General features: G+C 43.4%; 2 protein-coding genes across 2 annotated transcripts in view; one reads left to right on the top strand and one right to left on the bottom strand.

The window, feature by feature from the left end:
* RNASEH1 (ribonuclease H1) overlaps positions 1-21,057 on the bottom strand; it is a gene marked incomplete in the record, with an annotated part of 36,822 nt that extends 15,765 nt beyond the window's left edge. The window contains 8 exon segments of the mRNA XM_015823293.2: positions 640-694; positions 8,110-8,209; positions 11,966-12,151; positions 14,679-14,864; positions 15,092-15,169; positions 15,550-15,671; positions 17,981-18,055; positions 20,949-21,057. Coding sequence (XP_015678779.2) covers positions 640-694; positions 8,110-8,209; positions 11,966-12,151; positions 14,679-14,864; positions 15,092-15,169; positions 15,550-15,671; positions 17,981-18,030 — 777 coding nt within the window.
* Positions 21,049-24,660, top strand: LOC107294085 (40S ribosomal protein S7-like). The gene is made up of 5 exons (XM_015823291.1): positions 21,049-21,125; positions 22,551-22,632; positions 23,024-23,095; positions 24,178-24,321; positions 24,592-24,660. Exons 2-5 carry the CDS (start codon positions 22,558-22,560, stop codon positions 24,658-24,660), a joined length of 360 nt encoding a protein of 119 aa, XP_015678777.1. The 5' UTR covers positions 21,049-21,125; positions 22,551-22,557.

Genomic DNA, 24,660 nt, shown 5'->3' with positions numbered 1-24,660 from the left:
TGACTATACCCTTCTGATTAGCATAAAAGTGAAATACTGAGGCTTGGCAGGAAATGCTCCAGTAATAACTAGACAGTCCTCACTTAATGAATCTAAATGGGATCAGAACTTGTACTGCTGAACAATGTAGTCATTAAAGTGAGGACCCGAGGTGACCATAATGATTTATGATGGCATTTTCACAGCAGGACTCTGTGGGTGGCTAAGCAGGAACTTTTCTGTTATCATGTCTTGTAACTTCCCGCCAGCTTCCCCATTGACTTTGTTAAGAGGCCAACAGGGAAGGTCTCAAATGGTGATCATGTGACCACAGGACACCCCAATGGTCAGAAATGTAGCCTAATTGCCAAGTGCCCAAATTCTGATCACGATTAGAGACAATGTGATAATGGCAACCTGCAAGGAAAGGTCACAAGTACACTCATTCAGTACCATCGTTAACTTTGAACAATTACTGAATGAGTGGTCATTAAACAAAGACTACATGTACAGTAGACATTAATAGTGAGGATTTCCATTTTACAGCAGGGCAGATCAATCCATTGTAGAAGAACAAACCTCAGACTACATTCCTAGCAAAATTAAATAATTAGAATGGCCTGGTTGCAGACGTTTAATATTAATTCACTCATTGCTTACGTGTATTTCAGCCCTTTGATTTGTTTGCCGTCCATGAAGTCTTTCACTATTATTTCTGCCGAGGACAATATACAGCAAAATTATTGAAAATAGCATTAAGTCAAAATATGATTTCATACAAAAATGGGTGCAGTATAAATGGCGTCTTAGACTAATGTATATAATTACTTCAATACAGATAGTCCACGCTTAATGATGGCTAACTATGGCTAACTGGGACTGGCAACTTCCTAAGAAATACAGTCATAAATCGAAAAATCATGTGACTGTGCCAACTTATGATGGCAGTTCCAGTTGCCACTGTTAAGTGAATCGCAAACAGTCATTAAGTGAAATGTCACGTGACCATGGCTTACAACTTCCCAAGGGCTTCCGCATTTATTTTGGTTGTGGGAAGCTGGAAGGGAAGATTGGAAATAGTAACCAGACAATAACAGAACAACAGAATATCAGAGTTGGAAGGGACCTTGGAGGTCTTCTAGTCCAACCTCCTCCCCAGGCAGGAAACCTTACACCAGGGGTAGGCAACCTTGGCTCTTTTATGACTCGTGGACTTCAACTCCCAGAATTCCTGAGCCAGCCATGCTGAAGGGAAAGGGAGAGGTTTCCAAGCTGAGCCATGCTGGCTCAGGAATTCTGGGAGTTGAAGTCCACGAGTCATAAAAGAGCCAAGGTTGCCTACCCCTGCCCTACACCATTTCAGACAAACCAAAAGACTGCACGACACTGTGACCAATCATAAATACAATCAAATGATTGCAGGGGCACTGTGATGGCTGCAAACTCAGGAATTGGCTGTTAAGTCCCCTAATTCACCACTGTTGTAATTTCAAAATGAACGAGTAGTCAGGCGTTGTCTTACCTGAACGCCTTTTCTCAGCATGATGATGGAGAATCCACTAGTGGGTTGTCTTAATCTTCCTGCTCCAATAAGACTAAGTCTGGAAAGTTGCCACGCCTCTGCTGTGCAAGAGCACCCCAGTTTGCGACGAAGGCGAGGCGCAGACGTTAGTCCGACGCGTGTGCTCATCCTATCCTGTACACAGGACCAAACGGATACTAAAAAGGAGAGGGTGTGGATTCTCCATCATCATGCTGAGAAAAGGCGTTCAGGTAAGACAACACCCCTTCTCCAGCATGATTGGATGGAGAATCCACTAGTGGGACATACCAAAGCCCTGTTGTCCCTAAGGGGGGGGGGAAAGCAGTTTGGGCCCGAGTTCCACTGGTAGATACCACTTGCTGTAACACCCTCCGTCCGAACGAAGCATCCGAGGAGGCAAATTTGTCAATCCTATAATGCTTGACAAACGAGGAAGGCGAGGACCACGTCACCGCCCTGCAGATCTCCCCGATAGGTGCCTGGGTATCCCAAGCCGCCGATGTAGCCGCACTGCGGGTGGTATGGGCAGTGATGCGACCGGGGATGGTCAATGATTGGGACCGATAAGCTTGAGTAATGCAATCCCGGATCCACCTGCCTACAGTTGAAGAGGAAACCTTCTGACCCATGGACGAGGGCTGAAAGGAAACGAACAGTGCCTCGGATTTATGGAAGGCAGAAGTCCATTTGATGTAACGCCGCAGAGCCCTGCGAATGTCCAGAGTATGCCATTGCTTTTCTAGATCATGAGTAGGTTTAGGACATAAGTTAGGAAGCACTATCTCCTGCGACCTATGGTACAAGGAATTAACCTTGGGAACAAAGGAGGGATCCAGGCGCAGGGTCACCCTGTCTGCATGGAAAACACACAGGTCCTCTCTGACGGAGAGGGCGGCCAGCTCTGAAATTCACCTGGCCGACGTGATCGCTACAAGGAAAGTCACCTTCATAGACAACAGTTTCAGGGAGCACGTGGTAATGGGCTCAAAGGATGGCGATGTGAGGGCCTGTAAGACCCGGGGTAGGTCCCAAGAGGGATAATGGCAGACCGCCGGAGGCTTGGCATTTGTTGCGCTTTTTAAGGAACGCACCGTAGGGTGTTGCGCCAAGGGGGCAGAATTGTCACACACGATCACCGTGGAAAGGGCTGAAACCTGTCTGCGGATGGTGTTTGGGGATAACCCCTTGTCCAACCCATCCATCAGGAATTCTAGAACAACTGGAATAGTGATGTCCGAAAGTTCCACTTTGTGACTTGAACACCAGGCACAAAAACTCCTCCATGTGGCATCATAAATCCTATTTGTGGAAGGGCGCCTGGATTGCTGGATCATTGCTATCACCCTTGACGAATATGATTTTCGGGTCAAGGCCCGCCGCTCAAATGCCAGGCGGTTAGTTGGAGCCACTGGGGATCCGGATGCTGAAGTACTCCCTGGCTGAGGATGACACGACCAGAGGGAATCCTCCACGGGTGAGAGATGGAAAGTTCCACCAGGTCGGCGAACCACGGACGCCTCGGCCAATGTGGGGCAATCAGGATGACCTCTGCCCCTTCGTGTAGGATCCTGCGGATTGTCGCTGGGATCAGGGGAAAGGGAGGAAAGGCGTATAACAGCTCCCTGGGCCAGGGACTGCAGAGGGCATCCGTCCCTTCTGCTCCCCGAGATGGGAACCTGGGAAAAAACCTTGGGAGTTGGGAATTGGTTGGAGAGGCAAAGAGGTCTAGCGCCGGATGACCAAACCTGTCCGCGATCTCCCTGAACAAGTCGGGTTCCAGACGCCACTCGGAGTGGTCCACTGTGGCCCTGCTTAAGGAGTCTGCCTGCTGATTTGCCTCTCCGGAGATGTGTTCCGCTCTGATGGAAGACAGATTGTGTTCCGCCCAAGTCCCCAACAAATGGGCCTCTTCCATGAGAGGCCTGGATCTGGTTCCCCCGTCTGTTCACATGAGCCTTTGCAGCAATATTGTCTGTGAGCACTAGGACATATTGTCCCGCCACCCTGCTGCTGAAGTGGCATAAGGCTAGATGTATAGCCCTGGGCTCCAACCAGTTTATATTGTTCTGTAAGTCTGTCTGGGACCACCGGCCCTGAGCCAATTCTGACTGAAGGTGTGCTCCCCAGCCGAAGAGGCTGGCATCCGTTGTCAGGGTAATCCTGACTGGTTCCATGAACTGGGTGCCCCTTGCCATTGCTGAGGAGGCCCACCACTGAAGGGAGTTCAATGCCTGATGCGGAACTCGAACCTTCCGGTTGGAAGCGCTGATGCGTAGCCTCTGGAATGGAAGCAAAACCCACTGTAGTTCCCTGGCGTGAAGACGTGCCTAAGGTACAATTGCTATACAGGACACCATCTTCCCAAGGAGTTGTGACAACAATGCCAGGGAGACCACTCGCTCCCTCCGAACCCGAAGAACTAGGGCCCGTATGCTGTCCTGTCGTTCCTGTGACAGATGGACTGTGCAAGTGTGTCGATGATTGCCCCCAAATGGAGGAAACGGGTGGATGGAACTGTCTGGCTTTTCTGAAAATTGACAGAGAACCTGTGAGTCTGAAGGGTTTTGATGGTGCGGGCTAGGTCCGATTGAGCCTGCTGGAAGGATGGAGATTGTATTAGAATATCGTCCAGATAGCACTGGACCCGGATTGGAATTTGTCTCAGGTGGGCGGCCAGCACTGCCAATATCTTTGTGAACACTCAGGGGGCCGAAGAGAGACCGAATGGAAGGACTCTGTATTGGTAATGCTGGTGGGTATAGCAAAATCCGAGGAACTTGTGATGTCCAGGGAGGATAGGAATGTAAGTATGCCTCCGTTAAGTCTATTGATGTCAGGAAGTCCCCTTTCTGATGCTGGCTAGGATCGATTGAAGCGACTGCATTTTGAACTTCCTGTAAGTTAGGTAGTAATTTAGACTCTTTAGATCCAAAATTGCCCTCCAGCCCCCCGAAGTCTTTGGAACGACAAAAAGATTGGAGTAAACCCCCCTCCCCTTCTGATCCCCCGGCACTGGTTCTATGGCCCTAATCTGTGATAAATAGAAAATGGCCTCTGACATGAGGTCCGCTTTGTTTGTGTTCTTGGGGGTGGGACAAGACCGGAAATATTCCGGAGGACTGGACCAGAATTCCAGGGCTAGACCGTGAGTGATGGTATTTAACACCCAGGCGTCTGTGGTGGTACCTTCCCATAAATTGGCGTAGAGGGACAGTCGACCACCTATGGGGGAAATATCCCTGGAGTCACTTGGTTCTTCTGAAGGGACGCCCTCCTGAGCCTCGAAAGGGCTGCTTGGTCTGGAACTGAGTCTTTGCCCTGGGTGCGGGACGGTCCTGCTGATGGTCTGGTCTCTGGGTAAAGGTACGGGAGGGTTGAGGTCAGTCCCAATTCGAAGCTGGACGGAAGGACTGCCTGTGAAAATAATGGTGTGAAGTACCGCTACCTGATCGCCTATCCCCTCTCCAATTCATATTTATCATGGTTTTACGTTTGTCCTTGCCCTCTACGAGATAAGGGTTGAGGGCTTCACCAAAGAGATGTTCCCCATTATAAGGCTCAGTGGCCAGACGCCATTTGGCCTTCAGGTCCGCACGCCAGTTCTTGAGCCATAGACGCCTACGGGCTGAGATGTCTGCTGCTATGGCCCGTGAGGAATACCTTGCAGCATGGAGGGAAGCGTCAGACATGTACTGCGATGTGGCCACTAACTTACCCAGGTTCTGATGGGCACGAACCTGGTCAGGGGGCACCAAGTCTTGGAGCTCACGCAGCCATATGATGGAGGCCCGGCGAAGAAAGCCAGGGATGTAGACGCCTTGACCGCCCATGCCGAAGCCTGATGGGATCTGCGAAGGGCAGATTCAAATTTCTTGTCCTCTGCTTTGAGTGCTTCGGCCATGTCCCTTGGAATAGTGGAATTAGAAAATAGAGAGTTTAATGGTTCATCTATCAGGGGAACCTCCAGCAAGGATGCGAAGGAAGGTGCCACATTAAATAGATTTCTCTCTGAGACCCCCGGAGTGGAAAGAGATCCCAGGTTCGCCCACTGCTTCTGCACCGTATTGCGGAAGAAGGGGGGGCAGGGAATATGCTTCTGTGTCACCACCGGCTCAGAATACAGTGGGTTCGGGTCCTGGGATGTAGAAGGAGCCAGCTGAGCCTCCTGTTCCGGGGCGATGTTAGCTGAAGAGCACGCCTTGAGAAGCAGCGAGCCAAACAAAGATTGGTCAAACAGGCCTGTGAGAGGTGCCGGGTCCGGGGGAGAGACATCCTCATCGTCTGACAGGATCAGTCCAGCAGGATCGAAATCCTCAGAATCTGATTCCGAAGAAGCCTCCTGCAGAAATGCAGGGGCCTCAGCCTGATGAGATGGCCGTGAAGGTGCTGCTGGAACTTGTTGGGGCCACTGACCAACTGAAGAGGCCATAAACTGAACAAAGGCCTGAGCCATCATGGCCTGAAATTGATCAGGCCACGTTGCCTGTGGCTCAGAGGGGCGGAGCCCTGCTGCGATGGGCGTAAAGGTAGCCTACGTCCCTGATTGTAACGTGCCTGGAGTGGCAACCTTCTGCGATTCTAGACCTTGGTTAAGTATGATGGGTTCTAGCTGCACGGCCTCCCTTTGAGGGGACCAGGCCCTTGGAGCTAGGTTAGAGGGAACTAGCTGGGGTTCAAATAGTGGCGTCACAGTTGGAGTAGACATGTTAATATCCGCGTCCCCTGGAGCCGGTTGACGTGCCCTGGATAATTCCCTTTCTAGGGCCTGGCGCCTGCTGGCCTCCTTTTCTGCTGTCTTTAAGGACTTTCTATTGGACTGAGCCTTGGCCTTTGCCTTCAGCCTCCCCGCCGCCTCCATTGTGGAGGCTTTCTGTTTCTTCCTGGCGGGGGAGTCAGGAATGCCCTGGGCCTGTTGAGGGCCGGAATTATCCAACATCCTATTAGAGGAACAGAAATGGTTCAATTACTACCACTGCACCCAAATGGATAGAGAGACTCCAACGAATGTCCCTCTAGCACCAGTGGCTGATAGCGTTAATCGCTATAGCAAGGCCACCTGTGGTGACTCAGTGTCCCCAATGCTATGAGACCATTGACCGGTCCCCTCCCTCCAGGCTGTAGGATCCTGTAGTGGAATCCAGCTACTGGAGGGGTGGGGGGCAAATTCTCAGGCAATGTGGCCCTATCGGGCTGGATTGCCCTCCCCAGAACCAATACAAAGGGAGCTATCAGCCTCTCAAGCTGCAATTGTGTGTGCTGAAAAATGGCGGCCGTGCTGAATTCGCGCCCAATTTAACTGCCGCTAGGCCTGTAGATCGCAGCTGTAGCCAACTATACAAATTAAGCCTTTGTGCCTCGCCAAAATGGCAGCCGCGCATTTTCGTGCTCAAATGGATGGCTCCGATAAACTGAGCAAGCCCGGCCGGAACGATGTCTCCGGCACTGCATCGAACAGCCGAGGGGCCGAGAGAGGGGGGGAGAGGGAGCCTGTCAAGCACAAGAAACAAACGGCTTTCTCTGGCGCTGCGTTATGATAGCGATCGGCAGAGATGAACAACGGAGCCACGAGCAGTTCAGGAGGATCGGCAGGCAGTCTGCTGAGGTAATTAGGCCTCCAGCTGCAGTTAACTCTGTCAGAGCGAGGGAAAAGGTCGGCGGTTGTTTAAGCTATTTCCAGCTCCGCGCCGATCAGCTGGTGCAATTCGAGCCGTCGGGAGGCCTCGCGCTGAAAGCCAGCCCTCCCTGCTCGTCGACAGGCTGAGCCTGTAGAGATCCCTGAAGTCCAGAAAGGAACCACCCTCAGCACCAATCTATGCGACCTCCTGAAAGTGGCTAAATTCGAGATATCCAATTGTAAGAACTTTGTAAATGTCCTGATTCAATCCCAAGTATTGTGAATTAGGCCTAAAGAAAGGAAAATCCACTAGGGATGATACAACCTGCTGCTAATCCTGGAAAGGAGCACAAATCACGTGTCTGCTGAGCACGAGACTAAGTCGTAAACTGGGGTGCTCTTGCACAGCAGAGGCGTGGCAACTTTCCAGACTTAGTCTTATTGGAGCAGGAAGATTAAGACAACCCACTAGTGGATTCTCCATCCAATCATGCTGGAGAACTACCTGTACTCACTTGATTTACATACTAATAATTTGGGCATAGGTAAAATGGTTGTACACATGGACGGTTTGCAGCCAATAGTTCCCACTTGTTAAATGTATGGCAACTGCCAAGAGCAGGTATGCAGAATTTCTATTGGTTTGACAGATACATGTTGTGCTTGGCATGACAAAGTTTGCATTTCAAAAGTAGGTGTGACCAGGGTCTGCTTTGGACAGGTGTCACTTTATTTACTTCTTCGCTCTGAAAACTGCCCTGACAATTTGACTCAAGGTTTCACGATGACCAGCCATGAATCAAATGATAGTAAAAAGGTTGTCCAAATATCTTCTTAGCCCCTCCATCTAAACATCACATCCACTCCTCTTTAGAGTTCATCATGCACGGTATGTTTGTAAAGCTATAGTGGAGATCACACGATGCCTGCCAAAACTTCTCCTAGCAGATATAAAGAAAAACAGCTTACTCACAGAGGATGATCAGGTCCCCAATATACACCTGTTCCAGCACGTGCTGCCTCGCGTCCATTACTTGAACAACATCCATCCGTATAAACAGTTACATAATCTCCTAAAAAGGCAGATTTGCATTAAAACAGCACAAGACAATGTCAAATTCCTAAACAATTTAAACAGATTGTTTCTGGAAACTGCATTTAAATACAGATAATAAAACTAATTCAGAGTATGATATACAATATTTAGCCAGTTTTAGCAAAACACTTAACTTTTGTATAATCTAAGCATACTATACAATGGAAACCAAAATTGAAAACTGTAGCTGATAAATTGCTAATACTAAAATAAATAATTCTGGGAGAACAGGCCTATTGGAATTATCATGAATATTCTTTTATACGTGGAAGAAAGTATCTAAGGCTGGAGTCTCCTCACAACAGCAGGCAAGATCAAATACATCTCACTATCATTATAAAAGAGAGAAAAAGGAAAAGGTTTCATCAAGAAAACACAGATCCACCCTCTATCCATAGAAAGAATAGTATCTCCATACTTCCATTTTAAACAGTGGAAGATGGTAACTGCAGCTAGGACTAAACAACATGGTTTCAATCAAGTAGGACAGTGGTTCTCAACCTTTTTAATGCCGCGACCCCAACTGGTCGTAAGTCGAGGACTAAACCGGTCATAAGTCGAGGACTAAACCGGTCGTTAAGTTGAGGACTACCCAACCGGTCATAAGTCGAGGACTTTCCCTGCCCGGGAGCGCCGCGCATGCGTGGTTCCGCCCCCTGCGCCAGCTGAGGCGTAGCTGGCAATCGGCAGAGACGGAGCAGGCCGACCACCAGCTGGCCCAGCCCAAGGGAGGTAAGGCACCCGCCGGAAAAGGGGAAAAATGGCGGACAAAAAAAATGGTGGACAGCCTTGCTTGGCGACCCTCATGAAATGGTCGATCGACCCCAAATGGGGTCCCGACCCACAGGTTGAGAACCACTGAAGTAGGAACTTACACCCACCCAGCACATCACACACTATTGAAAACTTCCTGCTGAAGATATCATTAGCCAAAGCTTGCAATGCAAAAAGGAAGAGAAAATGGATCATGTAGCTAAATGATTAGAGGAACATTATTAGCAATGGCTGCACTCTAGTGGAATGGACTATGATTTTGCTGTAACAAGAGCAAGTAGAGATTCACAGCAAGCTCAGGAAGGTGGATCGATTCCAGGATGATTATAGTAGACATTCTGTGCCCCAACAATGAACTTGAAACAATGGCAAAAACTCTTTATAGAATATGCCAATCTTTTTTCTAGTCGCCTATACCGGATGAGACGAGGCAAAGGAAGCCACAACTGCCACTGATGAAACAATTGCCTTCAACCATAGATGAGGGATTAATTTAAATTCCTACAGAATTAAGAAGAAAACAAATAGCCTGCTTCAAGATGACAAGGTTACTAGTTCCAGAATATATCAGACTGAAGCAATAAGAAATTTCTATTCTATTTTGTAGGATAGAAACTGAAGAGCACTTTAGAAAGCGTCTTATATGGAGTAGTAACCAATGCCTTAGAAGCCACATGAAGATTTCCGGAGTGAAACCTATGAATGATAGAAGTAGGAAAGTCAGTGAAAGATCACTAATTCTTGGTAAGATCACATCTATAGTGAAAACATATTAGGCCATGGTCTGGCAAGCATGCTCAGAAACTAGGAGAGAAGAAAAGAGGGAGGGATAAGACATAAAAAATAATGATATCTGCCTAAATCCAATAGCAGAACTCCATGGATAAGAGGATCAAAATCCCATCTTTAATGAAAGAGAAATCAGAAGCTCTTCATTCCAGAGGACCATTCACTCTTATCGTCAAATCCCCACAAATTGGGTTGTGATACCATGCAGAATGGCATCACACGGCAGACCTCTATCAAAATTCAGGCATTCCACAAATGTTAAGCTGAATCTGGGGCACTATAGAGGGAAATCCACCTAGGAAGATGGCCATAGCTCCTGCAAAAGTAGCTTGATTGCAGGACAAAGCCCCAGAGCTGGTGATCCCAGCCTCTGGAATGCTTGCCTGATTCCAGAGTGGAAACTGTCCCCTTTGATGCCTTAGAAACTGTATTCTGCAAGAAGGAAAATGGAAAGCAGGAATGTCTTAAATCTGTAAAAGGCAGGACATTTCGGTGCTGCCATCTTGCCAGAGCCACTTCGGCATGGACAAATCGCCCTGGGAAACTCACAGTGGGACAAATTGCCATGCTCCTCACAGCACCTCCCTTTGCGAGGGAGGCAATCATCAACCACAGTGTCTCAACGGGCCACATCTCTGAATCTGGCATCATAGTGCTGCGACTGGCTGGTTGGGTCGGAGTGTGTCCACTACACACAGCTGTCTATCAGAGGGGGGAAGGGTGTGCTGAAAAGTGAGGCAAGAAAGCCTTCAAGAGAAGGGAGGCAACCCCTCTCCATGAAAGGCAGGCTAAGCGGGAGTCACTGACAGTTGCTAGATGGCTGTCACTGTCCCTGCTTGCCCATCTTCCTGTCCTGGAACAGTCACTGTCCAATGCAGCACACTGAAGAAGAGGTCTGCAACATGAGACTGGAACAGATGCTGTCCTCTTCCAAGGGCTCGCAGGGAAAAAGGAACAGCTGAATGCAGCTCAGGCAGAATGCTTCCCCGGCAGGCAGGACATGCCTCTCACACGTGGTTAGTAACTGCAAATAGCCCGCAAAGCAGACACACTCCGACCTGACTGACCAGCCACACCCGCAGGAGGTTGGACCTGGATCCGAAGACGTGGCCCATTGCAATGACATAGCTGACCGCTGCCTCCTGCGAAGGGAGGTGCTGCAAGTTGTTGCACGGCGATTTTCCCGTGGCGTTGTCCCACGCGGAGATGGCTCTGGCAAGATCGCAGAACCGAGATGTCATAGACCTGGCCTGGAAAACTAGCTCAGTGAGTTCCTCTCCCCTATGGTTTTTGTCATGCCTGCTAAAGTAGAAGAAATGCATAATTCAGCTTTGGATAACTTCCCTCCATTAATGGGAAACAATAGGTAAATTTATAATTGGATAAAATTCCTTCCCCTCAAATCCATTTTCAAAGCCTATTCCTTCCTCCCCTTCCCCCCAAGCTTTTCATTTTGCTCCAATTCTGTAGTCTGAATTGCCAGGTGGGAGGGGCTACATTCCAGAGGGCCAAGAGGCAGCGAAGTTTAGATAGTTTGATGGGAGAAAGAGGATCAAGAAAGCTCTTCCCTAGAACTTCTGTCTATGGCAAGGGTCTTCAAACTTGGCCCTTTTATGACAGACAGGCACGCTGGCTGAGGAATTCTGGGAGTTGAAGTCCACAAGTCATAAAAGGCCCAGGTATGAAGACCCCTGGTCTATGGTGAGGAGCAATAAAGAAACTGCTTAGAAATAATTGACATCAATATTGCCAAACTAAAGCAACCACTTACATAATTAAGGCATACACTGAGAAGTTCAACCAAACTATATAAACTTCATTGCCTCTTGGCCCTCTGGAACCTAGCCTCTTCCTCCTGGGAATCCAGACTACATTCTATCACACATACCCAACAGTTAAGCAAATATTGCCCCTTATTTCCTTGTTTGATCCGTTGCTAGCTTTATTTTTTTCCCCCATCTTCCCCAGTATTCATTTTAGATACTTATAGAACTTGCAATATTCAAACCCCAAATTCTTATTAACTCTTTATAGCTACTAAGCATAGAAGCAATACTCTAGTGCCAAATTTCTGTAAGAGGAAAGACATACAGTTTTTCATCAAGAGAAGAAATATCATACAAAACAGATTCAAAGGCATTATAATAAGTTGCAGAAAGAGTGGAGTTACCCATGTATAAGAATTCATTCTTATCTGCCGGAGGAGTATAAGGAACATCTGTGTATTTTACACGCTTATTTGTACATTTGCTCCCTGAAAGCTCTCCGTATCGTCTTTTGTGTGATCTTGCATTATATGACTGAGATGTAGCCTTGTTACTGTAATAGCTATAATTGTTCGGCTTTTCACCAAGGCCTTAGAAAAAAAGAAAAGAAAATGATACCACTATCAAATTGATAGTGTAATGTTCATATTGAAGAACATCACTGGAGCTCCTCACATTTTAATCAGTTTAATTCACACATCCAAAGGTCTTTTCACACGAAATTTTCCTTATTTACTAATATATTTTTTTAAAAAAAACTTTTTAAAATACAGAATAACTTTAGGAAAAATAATTCACATACACGGCATTAAGAGATGATCTTTTCTCTTTATCAATTTATTCATCCAAAGGTGAAAGGTAACACAGATGGTATTTATATCTAATAGAAAAAATATGCAGGATTTTGTAACTAAAAGAGAGGATTTGATTACCAGCAATGATTTGAGCATTAACATCAAAAAGTAGCAGTGCACATAGTGCAAGCAACTTCATCACTAGAACCATACTTAATTTTGATGCTGAATTGATACCACCGGTATTGCAATTCTCTGGTAAAAAGAGAACAGATTTTATTTATTACCCAAGGGTGTTTTGGGGTATTTTACATCGGCTAAACAGAACCTACTGTACAGATGGCTGGAAACGCCAATGATTGTGAAAGCTAAAAAGCACTGATGCCTTTAAGGATTATTTATATAGGATTAAATGATTTTTGCTGCTCATACAGCCTGGACTTCCTTGGTTTTTGGAGGAGCTTTGCGAGATGAAATGGTGGTAGAGATGCTAAGAGTGCTATTGGCGGAAGACAAAGAGTGAACTTGACCAAGGAAGAGAAAGCAGCTTTGTGAAGGATTACCTCATGGTAATCCACTCTCTGCATCAATAGGTTACCAGCCAGTGTCTTACCGATTCAATCACTGCTGTGTAAGTAGGGACTAAGAATATCTGTAAGGCCACTCTAAGGATTATTCTATGCATCTGTTGGAAAAAGTAGTTTGGAATCACCCTGAGATGAATGGCACCTGTGTAGATCCCAGGGAGGTGTCTAACACATTGTCTAGCCAGCCAGAAATTCTGGGAGTTGAAGTCCACGAGTCATAAAAGAGCCAAGGTTGCTTACCCCTGGTCTAGCCCTATTATCTGAGAAGAATTGGAACCTGTCAGTCCTGAAAGAGTAGACATCTCCTTGGGGCTGTGTGATCGCTTGTGTTTTTGGCCTATGCCTCCTGATTGGACCAACTTCCCCCACCAAAGATGACACATGGTTGCGTCCATACAACAGTGATCCATGTGAGGGACTGGTTCTACCAGCTTTGCAGGAGGTAGTGGTGTAGCCTTTCCTCAGGAAACTATTGCTCAATTTAGCAGAGTCCAGCACCCATTTGTTTTCATCCAATCTTCTTAGGGAGGGCTGCAGATAGGTCAGGGCAAGATCTTTCTTGCTATGGTTATTTCTCAGCTTCTTTTATTTTGTTCAGATTTTGCATTTTACTAATAACAACCATAATATAAACGTCATTAGAAAAGCTGCAGATTTAAAAGTAATGGGATTTTAGCTCAATACTTGGCACATGGACTATCAAAGTTCAAAGGCAAAAACCTAGAAGAGGAAGAATTCACCCACTCTTATTGCCACTGCCATACTTGTCTATTTCTATTCTAACTTCTCCAGCTACTGTGTGTTTTCTCATTAAGCAGAGGAAAATTATCACTGCAGCAATACATTTTTCAGACCACTTTGGCTATTAGAAAGCATAGCATTGACTGAACAACTCTTATTCTTTCAGCTGTAACTTTGTTATAAAGCTTTACCCATCAATTCTATTTTAAAAAGCAAGGTAACTGTAAGACTCATTAATGATTGCAATAATTTTGATTGAAAATAACCAGAGGGGCTACATTCCAGAGGGCCAAGAGGCAGCGAAGTTTTGACAGTTTGACGGGAGAAAAAGGATCAAGAAAGCTCTTCCCTAGAACTTCTATCTATGGCAGGGGTCTTCATACCTGGCCCTTTTATGACTTGTGGACTTCAGCTCCCAGAATTCCTCAGCCAGGTACGCTGGCTGAGAAATTCTGGGAGTTGAAGTCCACAAGTCATAAAAGGGCCAGGTATGAAGACCCCTGGTCTATGGTGAGGAGCAATAAAGAAACTGCTTAGAAATAATTGACATCAATATTGCCAAACTAAAGCAACCACTTACATAATTAAAGCATACGCTGAGAAGTTTAACTAAACTATATAAACTTCATTGCCTCTTGGCCCTCTGGAACGTAGCCTCTTCTTCCTGGTAATCCAGACTACATTCTATCACACATACCCAACAATCATGGTTAAGCAAATATTGCCCCTTATTTCCTTGTTTGATCCGTTGCTAGCTTTATTTTTTTTCCCCATCTTCCCCAGTATTCATTTTAGATACTTATAGAACTTGTAATATTCAAACCCTAAATTCTTATTAACTCTTTACAGCTACTAAGCATAGAAGTAATACTCTAGTGTCAAATTTCTGTAAGAGAAAAGACATACTTTTTCATCAAGAGAAGAAATATCATACAAAATATCATACAAAACAGATTCAAAGGCATTATAATAAGTTGCAGAAAGAGAGGAGTTACCTTTGTATAAGAATTCATCCTTATTTGCCGGAGGAGTATAAGGAACATCTGTGTATTTTACATGTTTATTTGTATATTTGTTCTCTGAAAGCTCTTCGTATTGTCTTTTGTATGATCTTTCGTTATATGACTCAGATGTAGTGTTGTTACTGTAATAGCTATAATTGTTCGGCTTTTCACCAAAGCCTTAGGGGGGAAAAAAATGATACCACTATCAAATTGATAATGTAATGTTCATATTGAAGATCATCACTGGAGCTCCTCACATTTTAATCAGTTTAATTCACACATCCAAAGGTCTTTTCACACGAAATTTTCCTTATTTAATATTTGTGCAAATCTCCTCAAATTTACAAATTAAAAAAAAATCTTTTTAAAATACAGAATAACTTTAGGAAAAATAATTCACATACATGGCATTAAGAGATGATCTTTTCTCTTTATCAATTTATTCATCCAAAGGTGAAAGGTAACACAGATAGTATTTATATCTAATAGAAAAAATATGCAGGATTTTGTAACTAAAAGAGAGGATTTGATTACCAGCAATGATTTGAGCATTAACATCTTTATATAACTTTGTTATAAAGCTTTACCCATCAATTCTATTTTAAAAAGCAAGGTAACTGTAAGACTCATTAATGATCGCAATAATTTTTATTTAAAATAACAACCAGACTGCCTCTATCAAGAAATAAATACAGCTGAAATTATTTTCTGGAGGTACAACCAGTTCATTGGAGTTGTGAATTTCATTTGAATACACAGTTCATCCTACTTACTTTTCATTACATCTAGTATATTATCTTTAATTATCAGAAAGCTATTTCTATATTTCTGCTATTCAAATTTAGAAAGTTGCATAGTATACCTGTTGAAGAAATGGATGATTCTGCTGACTCTTCATTTATAAAAGCCCAAGCTTCTTTCTTTGATGCAAACTTCTTAAAGCTGGCAGACTGATATCTATGAACTTGTTCGTTACATTCCTCCCTGTCAAAATACAGTGGAAAAAAGAGCAGCATATTGTTTAGATTACAATATCACAAATTCCCTAAATAGAAAATGTTAGCTTCTTTTAAGGTTTTCTTTGAAAACCTGTGTGAAATGAAAACAGAATTGGACAAATTTCTTCTGTAGATTTGCTTAATTTATGTGTTTTCACAAATAGTCAATATAAATCTATTTACGAGTGTTTTATTTTCTTAAAATTTTACACTGCCCATTTCACTAAGTGACTTGGGTCTTGCAACCTATCTACACCTATGGTGTATTCATGAAGTCACCTTGGCTATTTCTCATCTATAGGATGAGATTTTCAGAGTCCCAAAACATATTCCCTTGAAACTGAATCTCAGTAAACTTAGTTACTGTAATTTTCATGTAAATCTTTATATTCCTTTTTAGAAGCACAAAGTTGGAAACACCATCTTCTCTTGTTAATTAGTATGTCTTTGTATGGTTACTTAAGATTGAAGGATATGACTGACTCCAAACTATCTGGTGAACTTAATAGCTCAGTATTGATTATGGCACTAAATGACTTCACTGTTTTTAAAGTTTAGTGTTAACAGCAACTGATGCCTATTTAACAGCCTATCATCTTCCTCAAGAAATCTATTGCCTTTATGCCTGACTGCTCACTTACTGAGATGGGCAACCATAGAAATAATTGAGTGGACAAATTAAGCATGGATGTCTTAATAGGCTTGGGGATCTCAAGAAACTGGTGAATTAGTGAAATAGCTGTACTGCCTATAATAACTCTCTGCTACTGTTATTAGTAGTCCTGATAGGTACTTTCAATTGCAGAGTGTTTATTTTTTTAATTGTTTACCACCCAGAATTATGCTGGGTGAGATAGGCAACTGTATAAATATATAATAAGTTGCAACTGTAATTATTTGATTGACACAATGACATTTTGGGGAACAGAATCAAAGAGTATGAAATAATGCATTCAATTTAAAAGCTACTAAGATTGTTGGCCCAGCAGGGACAAAAATAGCCAAAGAAATAATTAAAGCCTGGGAAATGAGCCCTGATCAGTCAACAGGAGTGCTGATTTATCACCAGCTTACCAGGTACTTAGGAACCAGTGACACAAGAAAACACTCAAGGACGACTTAATAGCCGGACATCAACATCCCCATCAATTATTAAAAGCCACATACAATCAGGCACCATATAAATACTATGCATAGAATAGCCCAGTGCACATATTCTGGAGACAAGAGAAATTCCCTTAGGATGTACTCCATCATGAGTCTGAAAGAATAAACCTCTGGTCCCAGTGACTGACTTAGATGATTGGATCCTGCAACATTTATTCTGGGGTACATATATTTGCCTTCATTTGCGACTATAAAATAAATCTTATATATAGTTTAAGAAGCTTTTAAGGGAAGATCCAGAGTCAAGGCTATCTCCTCTCCTCTCTCAACTGGCTGATCTCTACTTCTCAGATTATCCTACGTACAAGTGTTGGAAGAAAAGTCTTCATCCTGGTTCATCCAAGCTGGGAATAAACATGGCAACTGCTTTGGGAAGAAAGTTGTAGTTTACTGGAGAGGAGAGCCAGACAGGAAGATGGCTCTGGCAGAAAAGACTAGAGAAAAGAAGGGCTGAGCACATGGGTAGTAGGTTTTTATATTCTCTAGCCTTTTGTTTGGAATAGTTTCCTGTTCCTGTGGCATGAACTTTGAGGCTATTTCCTGTGTCATGTATTCTGACCTGAGTTTAGGTGTGCCTCTCTGGTATTCTTTATGGTGATGGGGCTAAAGACTCCTAGAGTTTGGGTGGGGTATGCAGATTTTAGGTGTCTTTGTCTTCTTGATCTCCTAGCTGGGGCCTTTCTGATGGTTTACATCTGCATTTGTATAGGGCTGGCTTCTGCTTCGGGGAGGGAGACCTGGGCATGCTTTTCTGTCTCTTTAAGACCCTTGAAGGAAATATATTTTTTCCTGCCCTTTTAATATTTCCTTCTCTGGGGGTGGGGTGACTTCCCACAAAAGGCTGTTGGAAAGGTAAAAGGAAGGGGGAAAATAAAGGCTTCAAAAGGTGTCGCAACTAAGGGATTCTTGCTTTAAAGCAGTGTTTCTCAACCTTGACAATTTTAAGGCATGTGGACTTCAACTCCCAGAATTCCACATCCAGCAATGCTGGCTGTGGAATTCTGGGAGTTGAAGTCCACATGCCTCAAAATTGTCAAGGTTGAGAAACACTGCTTTAAAGGGATGAGAGAGAGAGAGAGAGAGAAAACGAAACATTACGGGGCGGGAGAAAGATGCGCAGCTACTCACCAGGTGCCATACACTCCTATTCTCCTACCTCTCCGCACCGCGTAGAACATGCCGCCGCTGCCAAGGGCACCAGAACTGGTGGGAAAAAATGGATGAACGAGCAGAGCTAGAATCCGGCGCCACATAATAACTAGCCCTGCCGCCGCCTCCTCCCGTTCCCTCCCATCTGCGCCGCCGCCGCCGCCTCCCCGACTCAATCTCGAGAGTCGACCGAACCCAGACTCCACGCTTCCGGATGACGAGCTAATCGAGAGCCGTCGAGGAGGTACGTCGCAGCTGTGGGACCGAGAACCGGAGACACAAACAATGGGGGAGCAACACTTCCGGTTTTCAAGCGCGACCGCGAGTCGAGCATCAACTGAGAGTTGATGTCGCGCCTCGCTACCTAGAGCAGCCTTCCCGTGGAAACCGGAAACGCGCGCTCTCCCGTCTCTATGACCTCGCCTAAGAAAGTTTTTCCAAGCACGAAAGTAGTTTGTGCACATGCGCCACCGCGGTTTTTTTTTTTTCCCCCCCTTCCAGTTTCTGCCTCGGAAAACGGAAAGCTTCAAGCGAGATTTCCGTGGCGCATGCGCGAATTTTTGGCCTTTGTTTTGAAGGCGGGAAAGCGACTGAGATTTTCATGCCCGTAGATTGAAATGATCGCCATTTAATCCCTATTACATTCAGAGGGCCCACTTCTGAGCTACAATAGGAATGGTTGACCTCGACCTGTTTTTTTTTTAAAAAACGTAATCGATTTAAATTGAAATTACAAGAATTAAGTGCTTTCAATTTTAAGCAGGATTTATTTACAACGCTTACGCTGCACTATTGTTTAGCTCTTCAGTTCTCGAGTAGCATGACGGATCGAGTTGGTATCTTCTATAATTTGTGACAGAAATTTTGTAAGCCACTTGTTACAAATTGATTAAAACTCTCTACTATACTTTTTTCCACACAAAAAAAGAACCCAAGTAAAGATAATGAACCTCCTGTGAATTGTGAATCTATATATAAGGTAATTAGTTGTGCAATCTTTCACACGGGGAAGTTTTAAGAAATTCCTTTCTAAAGTAATTTAAGGAGAAATTCTTTTCTAAAATTAATACATAAAGAAATTTACTAGGACAGAGAAATGCAAGACAGCCAAAAATTACATAGGACTCCAAATAAAGTGTTCTAAAATACTGGATAGTGCTATTTGATGATCTGGGTTGGCATAACTTTTTCTTTTACCTAATCCCTATTGTTTCCTAGGCAAGTTGATTTATTTGGTCTTTCCTGTCCATGGTGCTTAGCAAATGGATGGAAAAGAATTACAATACCTAGAAATCAATTTTTGAGCTAAAATAGATTACTTGAATTCAAATTCAGCACCTCTGAAAGCTGACAAGCAAACTAATGTTTCCAGACAAGAGAAACCTATAGCAATATTGGATTTGTTTTATTCAATTTATATAGCTGCCCATCTCATAGAAGCAAAACGAAGTTTAAAGCAATATAAATATCTTTAAAAAAGCATCGAACCAAAACATAACCAAAATAGGTTAAGATAGCATCCAAAAAATAGAACTATCACAGGGGTTCTCAACCTTGGCAACTTTAAGACTTGTGGACTTCAACTCCCAGAATTCCTCAGCCAGCTTTGCTGGCTGAGGAATTCTGGGAGTTGAAGTCCACAAGTCTTAAAGTTGCCAAGGTTGAGAACCCCTGAATTATAAGAATAAAGCCGGGGTGTTCAGAGCTTGTTTCTTGCAGACATTTGTGTTTTGTCACTGGGAAGTGGGGTTTATTGGATATTTACATATAACAGTTTGTCCTATCAGATGTTACCAACTTGTAATAAAATGTTTGCAAAAAGAAAACCAAGCTCAGGGAACACTGAAAACCTAGCAATTTAATCCTATTAGTATCGTCTTTACTGTTGCAAAATTTGATTTTCCTACTCATTCGTCTTATGTGTTTTTGTTCTCAGATGTTTAAACACATTTGAAAATACTTAGAAAAAAGCCACTTATAAAACTGTATTTTTAAATTTCAAAAAAGGCTGGGGTTTCCCCCCCCCTCGGTGTTAAGAATACAATGCAAAAGGAAAAGGCTAAGGTTTGTTCTCACGTTCTATTTTAGCGTTCCAGTTCCAAACAAATACTCCCAATTTCCCTCTCCTTCAATTTCTCTTTTTGCCCGGCCTAATAAAGAACACAGATGAAGATCACGTGAAGTGTTCATACCACTTTACAATGCCTTGGTAAGGCCACACTTGGAATACTGCATCCAGTTTTGGTCACCGCGATGTAAAAAAGATGTTGAGACTTTAGAAAGAGTACAGAGAAGAGCAACAAAGATGATTAGGGGACTGGAGGCTAAAACATATAAGGAACGGCTGCAGGAATTGGGTATGTCTAGTTTAACGAAGAGAAGGACGAGAGGGGACATGATAGCAGTGTTCCAATATCCCAGGGGCTGCCACAAAGAAGAGGGTGTCAAGCTATTTTCCAAAGTGCCTGAAGGCAGGACAAGAAGCAACGGATGGAAACTAACCAAGGAGAGAAGCAACCTAGAACTAAGGAGAAACTTCCTGACAGTGAGAACAATTAACCAGTGGAACAACCTGCCTCCAGAAGCTGTGAATGCTCCAACACTGGAAGTTTTTAAGAAGAGACTGGACAGCCATTTGTCTGAAATGGTATAGGGTTTCCTGCCTGAGCAGGGGGTTGGACTAGATGACCTCCAAGGTCCCTTCCAACTTTACTATTATTATTATTATTAACTTAAGTTTGCATGCTATCTTGTGACTTTAAAGGGGCTAATAAAGGCATGGTTGCCATGTAAATATTTAAAAGGGGAATATACACAAAATGTATTTGTGTATATGACAGCCAGCTTAAAACGGAGCCTCGCTCCTCTCTCTTTTTTTTTTTTAAAGCGGCCGCAGCCGGCCTTTTCCCCAGGATGCTTGCCGAAGCCCCTCAGCGCGCAAGATTACCTTCTGCCCGGAGTTTACTCCCGCTAGCAAACTTCGCGAAGGCGGGAATCTTCTGCGTTCCAGGCTTCCCATTGACCCTCTCGCAGAGTAAGAAGGCGGAGTCAAGCCTCCCCACACCGGGGGATGAGCGGTGTTCTCGCGAGAACTCTTCCTTTTTCTAGGCCGGCGCTGAAAGTGGTGGGTATGAGCGACCGGGGCCTGGCGGGAGGCGATGGTGTGTTTTTTCCTCGGAGGGTCCAGCGAGATGGTGTCGAGTTGGGGGAAATCTGCTTTTCTAGGCCGAGCGTCTCGGGATGCATCCGATTCGCCCTTTCTTAGTTCTCGATGGCCGCTTGCACCAGGAAAGGAGCTTTGATCTTCTTGGGTGGGGGGGGACGCTATGGAAAAAATCCGGGAAGAAGGAAGGAAGAACTATAAAACACCCGATTTGGCATTTTAATGGTACTTTGGGGTCAGTAGATCTCAAATGGGCCAAGGCTTCCGCGTTCGTGCGCTTGTTAACACTCGTGAGGTTGTGAATTCAGCCTACGGTGGGATCCCAGCAGATTTACCCAGGAGGCAAGATCGCCTCTTCTGCGGCGTAGTTTTCTGCAAAATAGGCTGTTTTCACCCCACCGGTTCTTTCCCGGCCACAGTTTTTTCAGTAATAAATGGCTTTTCTTGCTCTCGTGGATGGCACATGGTGGATGAACTTATAAGCTTCGGCATACGTGTTCTGGTGAGATGCTGGTGCAAATCAGCCAGCTTTGCTAAAGGCCTTTGAATTTAACACGAGGTTAATTGCCATGTTTTCCTATCTTGCATCTCCTATATACTGAGTAAGAACCGGATCACTGTTTGAAGTTGATTTTTTTTCTATACGGCAAATTCTATTCCAATGGGTAGAAAGCGGCTGTAGTATTTATGTGCGTTACTTAAGAGTCTGGCTATAGAGATTCTCGGTCATCATCCAAGTTATGGTTGTCCCAAAGTTGCTTTTTCTTGAAGACATTTCACTTCAGTTCACGTGTCTGAACTGAAGGAGCTTCTGGGATGGGAAGAAAAACTTCAGGGGAAAATGTCCACTTGCCTTCTTAAAAAAATCTTTTTGAGATCATCTAGAGTCAAATCAAAATACTTTGGTCATTGACCAGGGTAGCATTATACAATCTGATTTTTAGAGGGTATTTGCAAAGGATGCAATTGACCACCTCAAAGGTGTGGAATGTTTCACAGTAACTCCTCTGAGAAGATGCTATTAATCCAGGCATTGTATGGGTGTGTGAAGGGCTGTGTGTAAATAAGGGCATCGTGTACTTTGCAATTTGTATTGGCCATGTACAATACCCTTATGAGGTAGGCTATTCTTGTAAGCTTTTACTTGTATGAAAGCTGCAGTTTAGAAATAATTGTTGAGCAGATGGTTTAACTTAGATTTTCTTTTACTAAATCCTATATCCTTAGATACTTAACTGCTGTGTATAGTATTCCTATACATTCAATTATGTTGTAGATTACAGTCTGCTGGTTTAGTTAAACAATCACACAGAACTATCATGTGCTTTTCCTTAACTTTTGGGAGGGACATTTTTTATTCTGTACTATTTTTATTTTTGAATGCAGAAAGGCCATGTTCAGTTCGAGCGCAAAGATTGTGAAGCCCAATGGCGAAAAGCCAGATGAATTTGAATCTGGCATCTCCCAGGTATGTGCCCTTTTTGTTTGATAACAGTTGGAAAATTTAGGCTGAAAGAAATAAGAGCGGTGTTAAAATATGACTAATGAGGTGGTTAGTGTTATGGATTTGTAATATTTTGTGATAAATACTTGTAGCCTAAATGAACATGCTGTTGGAAATTTTAGTAAGGATTTTGTGGTTGAAATATTTTAAATAGAAATGGAAGTCGCCTTGGGTATTTTAGTGCATTTCAGAGGAACCTCTGCTGATTGCTTCTGGAATAGGTTCCAGACCTTTCAACTAAATGTGTAGCTCATCTAAGTATTTTAATCAAAATGCCATGGTTATATAATTATTTGTGAAAAGTAAAACATCCAAAGCAGAAAAAACAAGTGATTAATAATAATCTTCTCTTAAGGCTCTCTTGGAGTTGGAGATGAATTCTGACTTAAAGGCTCAACTGAGAGAACTGAATATCACAGCAGCAAAGGTAATATGTAAACTTTGGTTGGGATTATATGTTTTGTATGCATCTAGTATTTTATCTGATATAATTCATATAACATTTAGGTTTAATCCAAGAACCTCCTCTTGCCCTCTGGACCCCAAATATTCCAGACTGTTGAGCAAGATGCAGGAGATTTAGTATATCCAGATATGATGCGTAGTGTTTGATTTTATAGTTTCCCCTTCCATACCATTGATTTACTTTTATCATTGAAACCTGGAAATTGCTGTAGTCTTGAATAAACTCCAATATAGGCATTCTGGGAAGTAATTCTCACATGAGTTAGCCTCAATAGAATATGGAATTTTGTTGATACAGAAATTCCTTTGTTCAAAATAAAACTTCTTAAGAGTCTTCTATATGTTCCTAAAACTCCTTGGGTACAGTAACTGCAATCACAAAATTGTAGAAGGTACTTATGTTTTGACTTGCAGTCAGTATATTTGATTACATGCCTACGTTTAAAAAAAAAATCTTGTGTGGAAATCAGAAATGTTAGCTGAATCAGCCTATTTTCTTACGGTGTGTAATTTTTACATCAATAATTTGAAGATTTGTACATTTCAGGTGCAATTTAAATGCTTTCAAAAACAAAAACTAATTATTTTATATTAGATATTGATACAATTGGTAGATGTTACTCTTCTAGGGAGGAAAAAAAATCTGCAAACTCCATGTGATGTTAGGAAGGGCATCAAGTATACCCAGCTCCATCCAGTTGCCCTAATTCTACCCTGAATTACGGGATTACAGGTTCATAAAAAGAGAGTTACTAGGTATTGATAAATGTAATTCCCTTGCTATGAAACCAAGATGTAAAATGATTATTTTCATTATGTTGGATTTGATCAATGATGCATTCAAAATTTCTATCCAGATCTTTCCATAGGAATTTCTCAGAATTTAGTGCTCAAGAAGAGATGACTGCCAGATTAACTTTTGCCTGTAGAAATTCCAAAAATTAAGATACCTTTGGATCTTTTGTGCTTATGGAAATAAAATGCTAGTTTTGTACTTTTAAAATGTAAATCATGTTCATCCCCAGTTCTGTTTTTTTTGCTTAGGAGATTGAAGTGGGTGGTGGTAGAAAAGCAATCATCATTTTTGTACCAGTCCCCCAGCTGAAATCTTTTCAGAAGATTCAGGTGCGGCTAGTTCGTGAGCTGGAGAAAAAATTCAGTGGAAAACATGTGGTCTTCATTGCCCAGGTAGGTGTTTGTCATAAATATTTGAACCTTTGGTTTTAAAAACTGAAAGTGAGGTTTGTGAAGACGGTCAGTTCACTTATGACATTTGTAGTCTACCGCATATGGTTACTCGGCTAGTGCTAGAACTGGGTCTTGCTTTCAATTATTTATGCTTTATATTGTACTGAAAGTCTGTTTTAGGCTCACAAAAAGCCTGTAAAAGCCTTTTGTAAAAGTGCCTGTCTACACTGTATAAGAAACATGCTTATAGATATGCTGTTATTTTAACAGAGAAGAATTTTACCCAAGCCAACAAGAAAAAGCCGCACAAAAAACAAGCAGAAGCGTCCCAGGAGGTAA

The sequence above is a fragment of the Protobothrops mucrosquamatus genome, unplaced genomic scaffold (genome assembly GCF_001527695.2).
Source record: "Protobothrops mucrosquamatus isolate PMUCROS unplaced genomic scaffold, P.Mucros_1.0 scaffold1826, whole genome shotgun sequence".
Classification (NCBI taxonomy): domain Eukaryota; kingdom Metazoa; phylum Chordata; class Lepidosauria; order Squamata; family Viperidae; genus Protobothrops; species Protobothrops mucrosquamatus.
Note: the sequence above shows the minus strand (reverse complement) of the source record. Positions and strands in the feature narration are given on the sequence as shown.

Bases quoted from the DNA above. Each gene is read 5' to 3' on its own strand.
- LOC107294085 (XM_015823291.1), top strand. From the start codon at position 22,558: ATGTTCAGTTCGAGCGCAAAGATTGTGAAGCCCAATGGCGAAAAGCCA. The intron at 23,096-24,177 runs GTAATATGTAAA...TTTTTTGCTTAG, and splicing joins TGAATATCACAGCAGCAAAG to GAGATTGAAGTGGGTGGTGG. The intron at 24,322-24,591 runs GTAGGTGTTTGT...TTATTTTAACAG, and splicing joins ATGTGGTCTTCATTGCCCAG to AGAAGAATTTTACCCAAGCC.